This window comes from Aptenodytes patagonicus, chromosome 25 (assembly GCF_965638725.1).
Source record: "Aptenodytes patagonicus chromosome 25, bAptPat1.pri.cur, whole genome shotgun sequence".
In the NCBI taxonomy this organism is placed as follows: Eukaryota; Metazoa; Chordata; class Aves; order Sphenisciformes; family Spheniscidae; genus Aptenodytes; species Aptenodytes patagonicus.
In genome coordinates, this window is record NC_134973.1 from 5,331,004 (window position 1) to 5,347,156 (window position 16,153).

At 70.1% G+C, this 16,153-nt stretch overlaps 3 protein-coding genes across 4 annotated transcripts; 2 read left to right on the plus strand and 1 right to left on the minus strand.

The window, feature by feature from the left end:
* Positions 1-24: 24 nt before the first annotated feature.
* C25H19orf25 (chromosome 25 C19orf25 homolog) lies at positions 25-1,934 on the plus strand. The gene is made up of 3 exons (XM_076359158.1): positions 25-55; positions 1,360-1,533; positions 1,645-1,934. The coding sequence occupies exons 2-3, from the start codon at positions 1,386-1,388 to the stop codon at positions 1,839-1,841; spliced, it is 345 nt and encodes a 114-aa protein (XP_076215273.1). The 5' UTR covers positions 25-55; positions 1,360-1,385; the 3' UTR covers positions 1,842-1,934.
* Positions 1,935-3,301: 1,367 nt separating this feature from the next.
* GZMM (granzyme M) lies at positions 3,302-6,385 on the plus strand. Of its 2 annotated transcripts, XM_076359157.1 has the most exons (6): positions 3,302-3,330; positions 3,502-3,694; positions 3,821-3,965; positions 4,300-4,554; positions 4,764-4,979; positions 6,053-6,385. In XM_076359157.1, exons 2-6 carry the CDS (start codon positions 3,600-3,602, stop codon positions 6,074-6,076), a joined length of 735 nt encoding a protein of 244 aa, XP_076215272.1. In that variant the 5' UTR covers positions 3,302-3,330; positions 3,502-3,599; the 3' UTR covers positions 6,077-6,385. The 2 variants fall into 2 exon arrangements, with proteins under 2 accessions (XP_076215272.1, XP_076215271.1); XM_076359156.1 differs by lacking the exon at positions 3,302-3,330 and having other exon boundaries at positions 3,531-3,694; positions 4,857-4,979.
* A 2-nt stretch (positions 6,386-6,387) lies between these two features.
* Positions 6,388-16,153, minus strand: APC2 (APC regulator of Wnt signaling pathway 2; the record flags this gene model as incomplete). Its single annotated transcript, XM_076359155.1, is given in 11 exon segments — positions 6,388-12,308; positions 12,399-12,613; positions 12,713-12,829; positions 12,921-12,998; positions 13,092-13,231; positions 13,381-13,476; positions 13,647-14,031; positions 14,131-14,223; positions 15,177-15,254; positions 15,850-15,963; positions 16,073-16,153. Coding segments are annotated over 11 exon segments (6,861 nt in total), but the record flags the coding sequence as incomplete, so codon positions are not given.

Consider the following 16,153-nt stretch of genomic DNA (forward strand, 5'->3'; position numbering starts at 1 on the left):
GGTGCGGAGGGGAGGGGCGGGGCTGGCGCTACGGTGGCCGGGAGGAGGGCGGCGGGTGAGGAGCGTGGCGGGGGGGGTGTCTGTCCGTCTGTCCTGGGGGGGGGGGCCGGGGGGGGTCTGTCTGTCCTGGGGGGACTGGGGGGGGTCTGTCTGTCCTAAGGAGGGGGGGGGGCTCTGTCCGTCAGTCCTGGGGGGGCCGGGGGGGTCTGTCTGTCCTTGGGGGGGCCGGGGGGGGGGTGTCTGTGTGTCTGTCCTAAGGAGGGGGGGGGCTCTGTCTGTCTTTGGGGGGGCCGGGGGGGTCTGTCTGTCCTAAGGAGGGGGGGGGGACTCTGTCCGTCAGTCCTGGGGGGGCCGGGGGGGTCTGTCTGTCCTAAGGAGGGGGGGGGGCTCTGTCCGTCAGTCCTGGGGGGGCCGGGGGGGTCTGTCTGTCCTTGGGGGGGCCGGGGGGGGGGTGTCTGTGTGTCTGTCCTAAGGAGGGGGGGGCTCTGTCTTTGGGGGGGCCGGGGGGGTCTGTCTGTCCTGGGGGGACTGGAGGGGTCTGTCTGTCCTAAGGAGGGGGGGGGGGGGCTCTGTCCGTCAGTCCTGGGGGGACTGGGGGGGTCTGTCTGTCCTAAGGAGGGGGGGGGCTCTGTCTGTCTTTGGGGGGGCCGGGGGGGTCTGTCTGTCCTAAGGAGGGGGGGGGGCTCTGTCCGTCAGTCCTGGGGGGACTGGGGGGGTCTGTCTGTCCTAAGGAGGGGGGGGGCCTCTGTCCGTCTGTCCTGAGGGGGCAGGGGGGGTCTGTGTGTCTGTCCTAAGGAGGGGGGGGCGCTCTGTCTGTCTTTGGGGGGACCGGGGGGGGTGTCGGTCTGTCTGTCCTAAGGAAGGGGGGGCTCTGTCCGTCTGTCCTGGGGGCGGAGGGGGGGGTGTCTGTCCTGGAGAGGTGGTGGGGGGGGGGTGTGTGTGTCTGTCTGTCCGTGTGGGGGATGGGGTGGGGGGTGTCTGTCCGTCCTGGGGGAGGGAGCGGGGGAAGCCTGTCTGTCTGTCTGTCTGAGGGAAATGGTGAGGAGGGGGGGTGGGTGTCTGTCTGTCTAACAGGCAACGAGAGGGCGTCTGTCCGTCCTGGGGCATCGAGGGCGTCTGTCTGTCTGTCTGGAGGGAGGGACACGGGGGGGGGGGGGGGGGCAGTGTAGGGGTCGGTCTGTCCGTCCGTCTGTCTGGGGGGGACAGGGAGGGGGGAAGTCTGTGTGTCTGTCCGAAGGGCAGCAGGGTGGGGGGGGGGGGTGGGGGTGCCCGTCTGTCCGTCCGTCCGTCTGTCTGTCTGGCGGACGGGGCGGGGACAGCGCCAGCCCCCTCATCCCCCCCCCCCCCCCCCTCCGCCAGCCCCCGGGCGTGAGGCCGCCCCCGTGATGAGCTCCAAGGCCAAGCGGGTGCTGCCCACCCGCCCGGAGCCCCCCGGCCTGGAGCAGATCCTGGCCGACGTGCGGGGCACCCACCCCACCGACCCCGTCTTCCTCCTCCCCGCCGAGCCCCGCCGGGACCACGGCCCCTCCCCGGGTGAGTCCCCGCAGCGGGGCGAGGGGAGGGAGGGGGGGGGGGTGTGGGGGGGGGCTCCACCGGCCCCTGCTGACACCCCCCCCCCCCCTCCCCGGCTCTGCCCCCCGCCAGGCTCCCCCGGCCCCGGCAGGCAGGAGGCCGCCGCGGAGGAGAGGGAGCGGCTGTACCGGCAGAGCCGCTCCTACGTGGAGATGAATCAGCGGCTGCAGGAGTCCCGGGAGCGGCTGCGGGAGCGGCGCGAGGAGCTGCGGCGGGCGGGAGCGGCGCTGGAGCGCGGCATTTCGGAAATGAGGCAGAAAGCTTTCTGAGGCCGGCGGTCCCCGTCCGGGCGGTGTCGGGTGCTCGGGACTCCTCTCCACCGGCACCCTGCGACTGCGGCGGGCGCCTCGGGACCGCGGTTGCGGTTTCGCCTGCCGAATCGGGGGGGGGTGGGGGTGGGGGGGGGTGGGGTGTAGAACCGATCGCGTTTGATTTACGGGAGGATCTGGCGTTGCCGCGGCTTGCCCCGGCGCCTCGCGAGCTTGTGAGAGGGCCGGGGCTGTGCCGCCTCGGCAGCCTGACCTTTCCCCAGGGAGCGGCGGGACCCGCTGCCCGTGCTGGGGAGGGGCTGTCCGGGCGCGGCGGCACGTTGCCGGTGCGGGAGGAGAAGGCGGCTCAGACCCCCCCCGGCCTTCGGTCCTCGCCGTCCGTGAACTCGATGCCCTTGTCCCCGGGGGGTGGCATGTCGTCTGCGCCCTCGCGCCGCGGCTTCACCTATGACTTCTCCATCTGGTACTGCCCCGAGGATGACCACATCGCCTCCCGCATCTCGGAGCGCTTGAGGAAAGAGGGTTTTCGGGGCTACGCAGAGCACCAGGACCGAGTGGCCGGGACGTCCGTCATCCTGACCGCCGTCGAGGTCATCGAGGCCAGCCGGGTGGCCATCCTCCTCCTCTCCGCCAAGTCCCTGGGCGACCCGTGGTGCCAGCGCGTTTCCCAGTGGAACCTGTATCACATCATCCACTGCCGCGGGACCAAGCTGATCCCCGTGTACGTGGGCGTGAAGAAAGCCGAGGTGCCTCCCTTCCTGCGGCACCTCATTGAGCTGGAGTACCAGACCGAGTTCTTCTTCGACAGGCTTGTGGACAGCCTGAGGATACCCCGCTCGGCAGCGCGCGGAGCCGGGCCTGCCCGGTCCTCCAAAGCGAAGAGCTGAGGGACCGTGGGGGGGCCGGGGGCCGGTTTTGCGGCCTGTTTGGGGGGGGGGGGGGGGGGGGGGGGCCGGGACCGGCTCCCTCCGCCCCCGCGGCGGTGGCGGTGGGAGCGGGGTTGTCCTGCGCTGCTAATAAAGGTGGTGGGAAGGGGTCACCCCAGCGCCGGGGTTGTCGCAGATCTCGTTTGAAAACCCTTCTCGGAGAACTGAAGATGCGACTTTCTGTCCTGGCGGCCCCGCGTCACTTGCTGAGTCAAAGTAAAACCCCGGGGAGCGCTGGGGTCGCTGTGGGTGGTTTTACACACCCCCCCACCCCCCACCCCCCCCCCGCCCGGGGCGTTCGCTCTGCCCCGCGGGCGCCTCTTCCCCTTCCTGCCCCCCTTAGCCGGGGTCCGTGCCCCGCTGCCACCCTGCGCCGCTTTCGCACGGGTGACCTGGGACCTCCCTTCGCCTCCCTGCTGGCTCGGCGCGGAGCGGGGCGGCATCGCGTCGCCTCCCCGGAGGGAGACGGAGCAGGCGGGCGCTGCCACCCCGCAGCGGGCGAGGGATGGGGGCGAGAGGCAGCCTGGGGCTGCTGCTGCTGACCCTCCTTTCGGCCAGGCCGGGTGAGCGCCAGGGCGGTGGGTGGGGGGCGGCCGGCGGGGTCTTGGCATCGCTGGCTGGGGGGGGGGGGGGGGCGGTGGCAGCCGGCTCGCAGGGATGGGGGTTGCCGGACGCGCTGCGGGGACAGGGGGTGCTGGTTGAGGACCCCCGGCCTTTCCCTCGTGGTGGGGCAGCCGACCGGTGGCGGCTCTCCTCTTCCCCGGCAGCGCGGGGCTGGCTCCAGCCGTCGGTCATCGGGGGACACGAGGCCAAACCCCACTCCAGGCCCTACATGGTGTCCATCCAGTTCGGGGGGGTTCACGCCTGCGGGGGAGCGCTGCTGCACACGCGGTGGGTGCTGACAGCCGCCCACTGCTTCGCTCGGAGGTGAGTCCGGAGTGGCCGCAGCCTCCCTGCTGCAGGGACGGGGGGCTCGGCGGGGCTCCGCGTGGCCGGCACCGGTCTGTGACCGGCACCGGGCTCCCGCCGACGCCGGCTCTTGCTGCGGGGCAGGACGAGGGCCGAGGGGATGGTGGTGGTGGGGCTGCACGGCCTGCAGGAGCGCGGGGTGGCCACGCAGACCTTCTCCATCCGGGCGGCCTGTCCCCACCCCGGCTACGACCGCCGGACGATGGAAAACGACCTTCTCCTGCTCCAGGTAGGGCTTGCGCCGGCCGCAGGGAAGAGTGTGCCGTGGGGTCGGAGGACCGCGACCGTTGGCGGTGCCAGGAAGCGCTGCCGGGGAGGGGGACCGAGCGGGCGCACGCCACGCCGGTGCAGCCGCGCTCGCAGCCGGGGCGAGGGGCTGGGTGACATTTCCTCTTCTCACCTCCGAGCGCTTTCACAGCTCGGTGACATCCCTCCGCTCCCGCGGGCGCTGCGCCGGCTCGGTGCTCCCCCTCGGCCGTCCCACCCGCGGCGGCGGGGTGGGTGCTCCCTGCCGGCCCCCGGCCGTGGCGGGGGTCTGATGCCGCCCGCCACCCTGCCCGCAGCTGGAGGGGACGGTGACGCTGAGCAGGACGCGGCGGCTCATCGGGCTGCTGGGGCGGGAGCCGGCGGCCGGGGCGGCGTGCAGCCTGGCGGGCTGGGGGCTCCGCAGGCGCGGCGGGCTCTCGCCCACGCTGCAGGAACTGGAGGTCACGGTGCTGGACGCGCGGATGTGCAACAACAGCCGCTTCTGGGACGGCGGCATCGCCCCCACCATGATCTGCTTCCAGGGACGCCGCGGGGGCTCGGCACCCTCCAAGGTGAGGAGCTGGGGGGGGGGGGGGGGGGCAAAGGGCTTTGCAAGGGGGACCAACCGGCTGCAAAGCTCTGCCACCCCCCCCTCCAAGTCACCATTCCTGGGTGTGGGGGACTCCCGGGAGGATGCTCACCCTGAGCAGAGAGGCGAGATGCCCCCCCCCGCCCCTGGCCCCCCGGTCAGGGTCCGCTCCCCACTGTCACCTCCACCCAGGGTGACTCCGGGGGCCCCTTGGTGTGTGGGAAGCGGGCAGCGGTGGCCGGCGTGCTGTCCTTCATCAGCCCGCACCTCACCGACCCTTTCAAGCCGCCAGTCGCCACCTCGGCCGTGAAGCACAAGAAATGGATCCAGAAAACGCTGCGGAGAGGCTGCGGCTCCCCCCAGCCTGGGCACGCGGGACAGACAGACCACCCCTTCCTATTTACACAGGTTGGCTTTTAATTCTTAATACTGGTAAAATAGCATCCTTAGTACATACATACAGCGATGGGGGGAAGCGGGGCGCCGCGAAACCCGGCGGGACTGTCCGCAGAGGAGGGCTGAAGCCGACGGGCACGCGTGGAGCAGAGAGGGGCGAGAGCGGGGCTGGGCGGTGGGGCTTGAATCCGGGGCCGCAGCCGCGTGCCTGGGGCGATGCTGGCCCTCCTGGCACATCCTACGCTCGGTTCACGGCACTCGGGAGTGGGGACACATGCTGCCCCCGGGGACTTTGCCCCCTTTTCTTCAGCCCCGGCCCCGGGTCCCGCTGTGCTGGCTGCTGGCTGCGGCCTCCCAGCCGCTGCCGGAGCAGAGGTCTCCAGCGGGCAGCGGGGCATGCGCATCCCCACGGCCCCGGTGCACGTCCCTGGGAACCCCATGCATGTCCCCACAGCCCTGGTGTCTCCATGGCCTCAGTACGTACCCCTGTGACCCCACTGAGCGTCCCCACGGCCCCGGTGCAACTCCCCAGAGCCCCTTGCTATGTGTTGTGTCCCGTTCCCCCCCCCCCCCGTGTGTATCCCCGTGCCCCCACAGCCCCGTGTCTGGCTCTGCAGCACCCCCATGGCAGTGGTATGTGGGGGGCTCATAGGTCACCCCATCCAAAGCAGGCAGCGAACGGTGGGGTGGGAGGACCGGGAGGCACCCAAGGGGTCAGGGAGCACCCAGGGGGTTGGGGAGCGCCTGGATCGGGGGGGTCCCTCCGCAGCCCATCCCGCTCCCCGGGGCCAAGGATCTTCCTGCACGCCCCCACCTCGGCACACTGGGCCAGCTGGCAGCAGGAGCGGGGGCGTCCCCGGTGCTTTGGGGCTGGGAGCCCCCGTGCTCGTGGGCGTAATCCAGTCCTGGATGGACTCGTGTCCACGGCACGCGGGGACGCGCCGGGCTCCTGGCTGTGAGCCGGGATGGGGCTCTTCCACCCTGGGGCGGGAGGCTGGGGGGCTGCATATGGGGGTGAGGGGCCCCAGACCCTTCCCCAGGGGTTGGGCACCCCGGTGCCAGCTCAGCACCCCGTCCCCTCCTAGGGCAGCTCCCCAGCTCCCCAGTGACACGACCCTGCGAGCAGCCCCCCGGGATGAGCCCGTCAGGACCCCGGCCGCCCACCAGCGAGCCCCTGCCCAGCTCCTCCCGTGCCTTTTCCTCCCGACGCCGCCTGGAACCAGTGCAAGCACCACGGCTGCGGGTTATCCGCTAGCAATCAGCCGGGCACCTTAATTAGGAGCTTCCAGCAGCACAAATGGGGGGTCCCAGCCCCGACGCCCCACGGCCACGCACTCTCCCCCCACGAAGCCTCTCCCTGCCTTGATCCAGCCGTGCGTTCCCTCCCCTCGTTAATAAATGAGCTGCGATTGCTGGCAGGGCCGGGTGTTGGTGCCGAGACAAGCTGAAGCATGCGGCAGAGACCTGGCGTTGGGGAGCGGTGTGCCGTCTTCCCGGCGTGCAGGATCAGGCCCTGGTTCAGCCTCTGCCCGAGGCAGAGGGGCAGAGATGGGGGGACGTGGGGACGCGGCCCCTGCTCGCCTTGTCCTGGGGCGTCCATCAGCGGGAGGAGGTGGCCACGAAGATGCATCTCGGTTTGGGGCATCAGCCCCGTCCCCAGTGCCCAGCGGGTCCCCCCGGCTCTGCCCAGTCCTTGGCACTGGGAACCGCGGTGCTCCGGTACAGCAAGACCCCAGCGGGGACAGGCAGCGGGTTGGGGTGACTTGCCGGTCCCCAGCTGTCCCGCGTCGCCGTCTCCCCCAGCACAGTCCTGGCCAGCTCCTGTGGGGCAGGGGGTGTCGCGGGACCCTCGCCGGGGCTTCACCCGCGGCAGCTGTTCAAGCCTGGATTTTCTCCACCGCCTTGTCGGCCACGGCCGTCACCGCCATGGGGCTGGGGATGTAGTTGAAGGGGGTGACACGGGCGGCTCTGCTCGGGGAGCCGTGCCGGCTGGCAGGGAAGGTCCCGGCCGGCGCCTCGTGGCCGAAGGAGATGGGCAGGGCGGCCTTGGCAGGGGCCGGGGCTTCGCCGTCGCAGGCGGCGTGGGTGTGTGGGGGCCCCTCGCGGGTCTCCAGCGTGGGAGAGGTGCTGGAGTTGGTCTTGGCGGTGGAGAAGTCCTCGGTCTGCACCACGGCGTCGCTGGTCTTCCTGGGGCTGGGGGTGCCGGGGCGCTCCTCCTCGCCGGCGCCCGCCAGCGGCAGGGCGGAGGAGGGCAGCGTGCTCTTGAGGATGTGGGGGATGTCTTCGTCCCGAATCCTCCGCCACGTGCCCTTCATCACCACCACCGGTGGCTTTGCCGGCTGCCCGCCGGGCACTGCCTCGGTCTGCCGCCGCCGTGCCGAAGCCTCGGAGCGGGCGGAGAGGACAGAGGAAGGGCTGCCCGTCCTCCGCGCCACGCTGATGTTGGGCGAGGACGAGTACCTCTTGAAGGGCTCGGGTGTGGGGATGCTGGTCTTCACCGGCAGCCGGGACGGGCTCTCGGAGCTGGTCCTCCGCGGCGGCTTGGCACCGGCGGGGACTTTGCCACCAGGCTGGGCCCTGGGGATGAGGGGCCGTGGGTTGGGGGCTGCTGGCTTGGCCGCCTTGAGTTCCTCGCAACGGGAGGAGCAGAGGAAGACGGCCGGGAGGGCGGCGCGGTTGCGCTGTGGGGAGGCACGGCGAGGCAGCGAGGCCGCTGGCTGCGCCGGGGAGAGCTCGGCGCGGTGCCGCAGCAGCAGGCTGGAAGATTCCTTGATGAAGGTGAGCTGGCGCAGGAAGCCGGAGCGATCCGAGTCGCTCCCGCTGGAACGGGCAGAAGACATCCGCACCAGGTTGAGCCGGCCACCCCCCGGCCCCCCCGGCCCGCCGGCCCGCGCCTTGCCACCGTCCGCCTGCTCCTCCAGCACCGGCATGGCCCCCCGGCCCGGCAGCACCTTCCTGCTGGGCTTCTGCATGAAGGGGATGCGGACGGGTGACTTCTGCGTCTTGGACTGCTTGGGGGCGGGGGACTTGGGGGCTGGGGCTCTGGCCGGGGGTCCCGGCGGGGAGGGCGAGCTGCCCGCCTTGCCTGCGGCCGGGGGACCCTGCTTGGCGAGCTGGGAGGGCGACGGCAGCTTCTTGGATGGGTGCTGGGAGGGGGTAGAGGTGCGGGAGGAGCCCGAGGAGGGGGGTCCCTTGCCGATGCGGGCAGGCGGTGTCGTGCTCCTCTTGGGCAGCGCCAGGTCTCCCGTTTCGGGGGGCTTGCCCAGCCGGTGCAGGCTCCGCGAGCGCTGCTGGCTCAGGGAGAGGTTCTTGGCCGGCGGCGCCTCGGGCTTCGCCGTGGGGCTTTTCTTCGGGGTGGCCCGTGGGCTGGGGGCGTCCTTGGCCAGGCTGGGCATATAGATGACGGTCCTGCCGCGGAAGACCACGGGCAGATTGGGCACCGGCTTGGTGGGTGCTGGGCTCCGCTCTGCCCTGGCGCTTCCGCGGCCGGTGGGACGGGCACCCGGCGCGTCCTTCCTCTCTGGGCGGCTCTTGCTGTGCTCCCTCCTCGCCGCATCCCGGCCGGCCACGCTGCCGGCCCGTTTCTTCTCCTGCCTGCCCAGGGAGAGCTGCAGGGTGGACCCGACTGAGAGCCCCGACACGAAGGAGAGGATGGAGTCGGACTCGGAGGAAGGCTCCCGCGAGAGGGAGGCAGCAGCCTGGTGCAGCCAGGTGACGATGGAGTTGGCGCCCTCCTGGATGGCTTGCCACTCCACGCTGTCCAGGTCTGAGCCCCGGTCGGAGCCAGCGTCCTCGCTGGGGCGATGCCTCGCCTCCACTTCCCGCTCCCTCCCGCCAGCGCCCAGGGGCTTCTGCTTGCGCTCTACCATCCTCCGGCGAGCCGAGGGCCGCCGGCGCTTGGGCATGGCCGAGCCGATGCACTTCTGCAGCAGGTCATCCTCCGAGTTGAGGCTGGGGGAGCTGGGGGAGCCCCCCTGTGCCTGCCCCGCCGCCGCAGCCGACCGCGGCCGGGGGGCTTTGCCGCAGGGCTGGCCCCGCTCCTCGCCGTCGGAGAGGTTGGCATCGCTCAGGGAGCTCATGGAGGAGCTGAGGGAGTAGCACGGCGGCGTCTCGTCGGCGATGAGGTTGTTCTGCGGTTTCACCTTCGCTGGCCGGGGACCGGGCTCGGGCTCCCTGCGGGGGATGGAGCTGCCCCAGCGCTCCCTCCTGGGTGCCCGGCCGGGCTGGGCTCTGCTGCCAGACACCTCCCTGCCTGCCTCGGGCAGCTCGTCCGAGTCCTGCTCGTAGAAGCAGTAGACGGCTTCCTCCGTCGGCGTGGTGTGGCACAGTGACTGGAAGGCCACCCCGTCCTCCCGGGGAGCATCCTTCCTCCCAGGGGGACCACTGGTCCTCCCCACCTCCAGCTCCAGGCCGGGTCCACTCTTCGGGGGGGGCTGGCCCCGCTTCCCCTCCCCGCCTTGGCCACGGCTCGACCCCGCTTTCCCTTTGCAGGCTGAGCTCAGCCGGGCAGGCGCCGAGCTGCTGGAGGCGGCTCTCCTAGCCGGGACGGTGCCGGTGCTGCCTGCCTCGTGGTCCCCCTTGGGTGGGACCCCTGCCGGGCGCCCCGTCCCCGGGCCGCGGGGACGCTCAGCCTCCTCGGCGGCCGGGTAGCGCAGGGTCTCGTCGCTCAGCGAAGCAGCGCTGGAGAAGTTGACGGGGGTCCCGTCAGCCGAGTCAGTGAAGGAGTCATCATCCTTGAAGAGGTCGCGGGCGGTGGCACGCAGGTGCTTGGGGACACCGGGGTGTGCGTGGGCTGGCACCAGCATGTAGACAGGGACGTGCACCGGCTTCTTCGTCTGGGGGTGCAGGACCTGGCCGGAGAGCAGGGAGGTCTTCACCTTGCGGAAGCGGGAGGGCATGGCGGAGCTGATGCACTCCTTCAGGATCTCGATGTCGTCATCGGAGGGGGGCTCGGGGCGGTCGCCCCGCCGCCGGCCCTCCAGGTACCGCTCCTCCCGCCGCTCCTCCCGCTTCTCGTGAGCCACAAAATTCAGGCTGTTCTTCTCTGGGAATGTGGGCATCAGCTTGAGCTCCACGTCCTTCTGGACATAGTGCTCGTGGAGGGGCAGGGCGCTCAGGCTGGAGGCGCAGGAGAAGTTCTCGTTGGGTTTCTCCACCGTGAAGTAGACCATGGAGTCCAGGTCCTGGGGCAGCTGGAAGCGTTCCTTGAAGTCGGTGATCTCCATGAACTTCTTGACGTTGTTCTCCCACTGGATGTTGAACTGGCTGGTCTCCTTCTCCGGTTGGCAGCCCAGCTCGAAGAGGGGCGTCTTGCTGCGGCTGGGTGGCATGGTCTGCCCAGGGCTGTCGGGCAGCTCGCTGGGACTGATGGTGCCACTGATCATCTCACTGCAAGGGTCGCTCTGGATGGAGCTGGCAATGGAGGGGCTCTCGAAGCTGCCCAGGGAGCTGACGGAGCTGCAGCGGCTCATCACCAGCGGCGTCTCCTGGATGTAGTTCTCCGAGGAGCTCGAGGGCGTGAGGTCCTCCTGGCGTGACGGTGATGACTCCCGCAGGAAGATCTTGTCGCGCTTCGGGAAGGGGATGGTGATGGGCTGGGAAATCCTAACCGGCGTGGCCGGACCCAGATCCGCTGCCTTCTCCTTCTCCTGCCCCCCATCCTCACCTTCCCCGTCCCCTTCCTCCATCTCCAGGATCTCCAGGGAGGAGTCGCTGTCCAGGTCGTTCTCGCTGTGGCTCTGCCCGTCCAGCACATTGTCAGCCGAGGAGAGGGAGGAGAGGGAGCTGCACCGGGAGAAACAGATCGGGGTGTCCTCCACCGAGTATTTCTGCACCGACTCCTGCTCCGTCGTGGCCGGCGGGTGGGCAGGCAGCTTCTCCGGGATCTTGCTCAAGGTCTCAGCCGTCTGCAGCAGTGCAGGGGGGAGCCAGGCTTGCTTTCTGCCCAGGAGGGAGGGGTGGTGGCTGGCACCGGCGGCCGCGCCGCTCTTGGCCAGGCTCTCGAGCAGGGGGACGTGCTGGTAGGACGGGGAGAGTTTGATGGTGCGGACCTGGGGGTCGGGGGAGAGCTTGCTGCCCGCCTCCTTCTTCCACTCGGGCTCCTTGTCCAGTGCCTTGGGGCTGGGGAAAGTCACCGTCTTCTTGGCCCGTTCGGGCAGGTCTCGCTGCTCCGGCTTGTCTGGCTCGGCCAGGTCTCTGCCCTTGAGCACAGGGGGTTCGACCCGCTCTGGCTTGCTGCCCAGGATGCTCTTGAGGTCGAGCCGGCTCGGCCGCTTCTGGTACCGCTGCAGCTCGTCCCGGTAGTCGAGGAAGGCGGCCCTGGTGCAGGGCTTCATGTGTTCCTTGGTGCAGTAGCCGTCGCTGGTGCTGCCGCTGTTGAGGCTGTCGTTGGACAGGCTGGTGTAGGCGGTCTTCAGCCGCAGCAGCGTATGCGCCCGGCTCAGGCTCTCCCGCTTGGCGAAGCCACCGGCGTCCGAGAAGCGGCATGGCGAGCAGGACTGGGCACGCGCCTCGTGCACCTCCTCGGGGCCGTACTGCCAGTCGAGGCAGTGGTCCTCCGAGCTGAGGCTGAAGCTGTCATCCGAGGACGTGTGCATGGTGGAGATGTCCTCCACCAGCTTGTCGATCTTGGCCACCGTGCTGGAGATCTTGTTGGCCAACTTCTCGGCGGCCAGCGAGACCTCGTCCTCCGGCAGCGGCGGCTTCTTGGGCTCGGCTGGCTTGCCACTGCTGTCCTTCTCTGGCTCCGGGCATCGCCTCTGTGCCAGCGCCCGGGGCAGTGCCTGCCCCTGGAGGAAGGAGGAGTTGAGGAACATGGAGAGGACGGAGGCGCTGGCCGTCTCCACGCCAGTGGAGACATTGGGCACCTCGTCATCGTCGAAGCAGCCAGAGTCGGAGGCATAATCCTTCACCAGGCTCTCCATGTGCCGTGTTGGCTTCTTGGCGCTCTGGCTCTTCAGGCTCTGCTTCTCCATGGTGTCGAAGGTCTCAGCCAAGTGCTTGGCATCCAGCTCGGCCTCCAGTGCCTTCTGCTTGCGCATGTAGAGCGAGGGCATGCAGGAGCCCGGCGAGACGACGGCAGCGTCCTTGTACTTGGGGGGCCGGTTGGTAAGGAGGTTGCGCAGAGCGGCCGCGCTGCCCATGGCGATCATCTTGTGCTTGGAGTGGATGAGGTTGCGCAGCATGCTGACCGCCCCCAGGTCCCAGAGCAGCTCCTGGTCGCGGGGGCTGCGGGCGGACAGGTTCCAGAGGGTGCCACAGGCGTTGCTGACGATGGTGAGGCTGTGCGAGCGCAGGTGCTGCAGCAGCGTCTGCAGGCAGTTGTGGTCCCGGAGTACTTGCCTGCGGGAGAGGGGGGACCCCCAGCTGTCAGGACGGTCCCTGACCCCCCCCCCCTCCCCGGCGCCATCTCCACTCCGTGGCGACCCTCACCTGTAGTCCTCCCGCGTGGCGACGAGGCTGGAGACGTTCCTGAGGATGCCGCCGCCGCTCTCAATGATGGCCAGCGAGTTGCTCTGGCACTTGTAGGTGAGGGTGCTCACCAGGAAGCCCAGGGCTCCCTCCACCCCGCAGATGGCGGCTTTGTTCTCCGTGCTGTGCGCCGACAGGTTCCACAGCGCGCTCAGGACGCTCTTCAGCGTGGACTCCTGTCCCGGGACACACACACACACACACACACACACACACCCCCCGTCAGCCTCCGTCCGGCTGCCCTGGCGCCCGCTCCAGCCTGCCGCGGCACTCACCTTGCCAGCGTGCAGCGCGCACCGCGTCAGCCCGGTCACGCTGCCCACCTCCCGCAGCACCTTCTTGCTGTTGATGTCAGCCCGCCAGGAGAGGTTCCTCAGGATGCTGGAGACCACCTGGGAGGGCAGAGCGGGGTGGGTGGGTGCCGGGACCGTCCCCCTGCCTGTCCCCCTCCCCGGGGGAGCCCCCCACGCCACCAGCACCCACCTGGTGCAGCTCCTCGCTGTCGGAGCCCAGCTGAGCCACGATGGCCTCCATGCAGCCCCGGCGGGAGCACAGCGTCGCCTGAAGGGAGGACGAGGGCGGTGAGAGCGACGCCGCAGCCCCCCCGGCCCCTCTCCCCACCCCGCAGCCCCCCCCCCCCCAGCTCCCCCTGACCTTGTTGACCACGTCGCCGAAGGTGAGGTTGGTGAGGGCCATCCCCGCGTAGCGCCGCAGTGCCAGATTGAGGGGGTCGCTCGTCATCTTGTGCATCTCATAGTCCACCTGCAGCAGCTCGGCCACGGCCTGCAGCCCACCTGTGGGATGGGAGAGGAGGTGACTCAGGCAAGGGACTCCCCCCCCCCCCCCAGCACCCCTTCCCCAGCGCTGCTGCTGTTGCACTGGGGAGGGGTGGGCAGGGATGCCTGCAGTGCAACAGGGCTGGAGCCCCCCACCCCACGCTCACCCAGCTCGTTCATGGCCCGCCGGTACTCCTCGTCGAAGGAGAGCTTCATGATGGCGCAGGTGGCCTGGCAGATCTGGGGCTCGATGGGCACCGGCGCTGCAGGGAGAGGTGTGGGGGGGTCAGCACCGGGGTCTGGCACCGATGGTCCCCCCCCCCCCCCCGGTCGCCTGCTGCCTCCAGCACATGCGGATGCTCACAGCCACGCGCACCGCCATGCACGTGTGCACACACACACGCACATGCCGGCACCCCGCTTGCCCCCGTACCCGCGCCGCCCTCGGTGCCTCTGCCCCCGTCCCTGCTCTGCATCTGCAGCCAGTCCCAGCAGGTCTCCGAGTAGGAGCGGATCTGCTCCAGCACGTGCAGCACCCGCATCTCCTTCTTGGCCTGGCCCTCGTCGGGCTGGGAGAAGACGATGTTGTGGAGGGCGGCGTTGGCACGCATGCGGGCGTCCTTGGCACCGGCGGGGCTCTCGGGGGGCCCTGGCTCGCCGTCCGAGTCGTGCAGGATCTGGATGAGCAGGGGCAGGCAGCCCGACTTGCGCATGGCCAGGCAGCTCTCCTGCGAGCTGGACATGGCCAGCAGCGTGCGGGACATGTCGTCCTTGTCCCGCGTGGCCAGCATGGACAGGAGCCAGAAGACCACCTCCACCTGCGGGAGGGGGACTCGGGATTACGCACGGCCGCTCCCCCCCCCCCCCCCGGCCCGCATTCCCCACCCCAGCTGAGCTCTGGCATGGCTGCCCCTCACCTTGCTGCTGCCCAGGCTGCTGCCCCCCTCCTCGGGGTGGGTCGGGGGGTCCAGGCTGCCATCCCCCTCCATGCCCGGCACCTTCCCGCAGAGCTGCAGAGGAAGGGGCAGACGGGGGCAGGTTGCAACGTGCCGCCTTCGCCCCCTGTGCCCAGCCCCTCCCCGCTTTTCAGGAACCCACTGGTGCCATTAAATTCGGCAGCATTTGCCAGTCAGTGCAATCGTTGCTTTCGTCAATGCCAGGGTTGTATTTTTAAGCTGGAATCGGGGCTGATCGGGGGGGGGGCTGCCACAGCAGCAGGCTCGGGAAAGGAAGAGCGTGGGCGAGGCGAGCGGGGTGGGCGTCGTGGACTGTGCCGGGGCCGAGCCTGCGGCACTGCTTGCGTGGGTTGGTGATGGAAGGGCCGTGCGGGATGTACGGCTGGCTGGGGCGATGGAGGGGCTGGGGGGTGATGGAGGGGTCGTGGGTGATGGAGGGGACATGGGTGATGGCGGGGGCAGAGATGATGGAGGGGTCGTGGGTGATGGAGGGGCTGTGGCGACGGTGGGGCCGTGTGCGATGGAGGGGGTCATGGTGATGGTGGGGCCACGGGTGATGGAGGAGCTGGGGGCGATGGAGGGGCCAGGGATGATGGAGGGGCCAGGAGCAATGGAAGGGCTGGGGATGATGGAGGGGCTGGGGGCGATGATGGAGCTGTGGGCGATGGAGGGGCCGTGGGTGACGGAGAGGACAGGGTGATGGCAGCCTGCCCTGGCGGCTCCGGCGGCCGGCAGATGCTGCGGGAGCCACTGCGCCCGCCCGCCCGCCGCGCTCCATGGCCTACTTCTCGTCTCCATGGCAACTGCCCATTTCACGGTGCCCGAGCCACACAAAGCCCTGGCTGTGCCGCGCTGGGCAACTGGGACAGGACGGGGACAATGGCGGGGGGGGGGCTGCGCCTGGCCCCCTCCTCCACCCTTCCCAGGCTCTGCCGCCCCGTAGGGACCAGGGACAGACCCCGGCGATGGCCCCTGGCCCCGGCCGGGCTCAGCTCCGTCCCCGCTACCTGTGGCTCCGGCTGCTGCACCTTGTCCTGCGCCTCCATGAGCTCTTTGTCGATCTGCTCCAGCCGGGATGCACGGATCTGGGGGGGGCAGAGCGGGTGTCAGCGAGGACCCCCAGCACCCCTAGAGCCAGGCGTGAGGGTGCGCGGGGCTGAGGGGCAGCTGGGTGCAATGTGCCAGGGTGCACGGGGCTGGGTGCGAGGGTGCACAGAGGTGATGCAAGCGTGCATGGAGCTGGCTGCAAGGGTGCAAGGAGCTGGGTGCAAGGGTGCAAGGAGCTGCGCGTGAGGGTGCAAGGAGCTGGGTGCAAGGGTGCAAGGAGTCGAGTGCAAGGGTGCAAGGAGCTGCATGTGAGGGTGCAAAGAGCTGGGTGCAAGGGTGCAAGGAGTCGAGTGCAAGGGTGCAAGGAGCTGCATGTGAGGGTGCAAAGAGCTGGGTGCAAGGGTGCACAGACCTCGGTGCAAGGTTGCATCGTGCTGAGCGTAAGGATGCACGGTACTGGGTGCATAGGGCGGGGTGTGAGGGTGCACAGAGCTGGGTGTGAGGGTGCACGGCACTGGGTGCAAGGTTGCACAGGGTTGAATCTTTTGGGACAGGGCAGCTGCAGCCCCCCCCCCCCGGGTGCAGGACAGGAGGTGGGAGGAGGGGAAGGGAGCGGCTCCCGCCTGCCCTGACCTGCGCCCGCTGCACCATCTCGTCCGCCGTCCCGAAGCGCTCCTCCATCAGCGAGCGGATGTGCTGGGCCTCGAACTCCAGCTGCTGCCGGATGAGATCCATCTGCATGGAGAACTGGGGGGGGGGGGGGGGGGGGGGGGGGGACACGGCATGAGGTGGGGGCAGGGTCCTGCCCATGCCCCAGGACCGGAGGGGGGTGCTGGAATGCCCCCCCCCCGCTCACCGTCTCCACGTGGGGCAGCTCGTCCAGGCGCGTGGCCAGGCTCTGCAGCTGGGCGTAGTACCACACCTTCTCCTTCTCCTC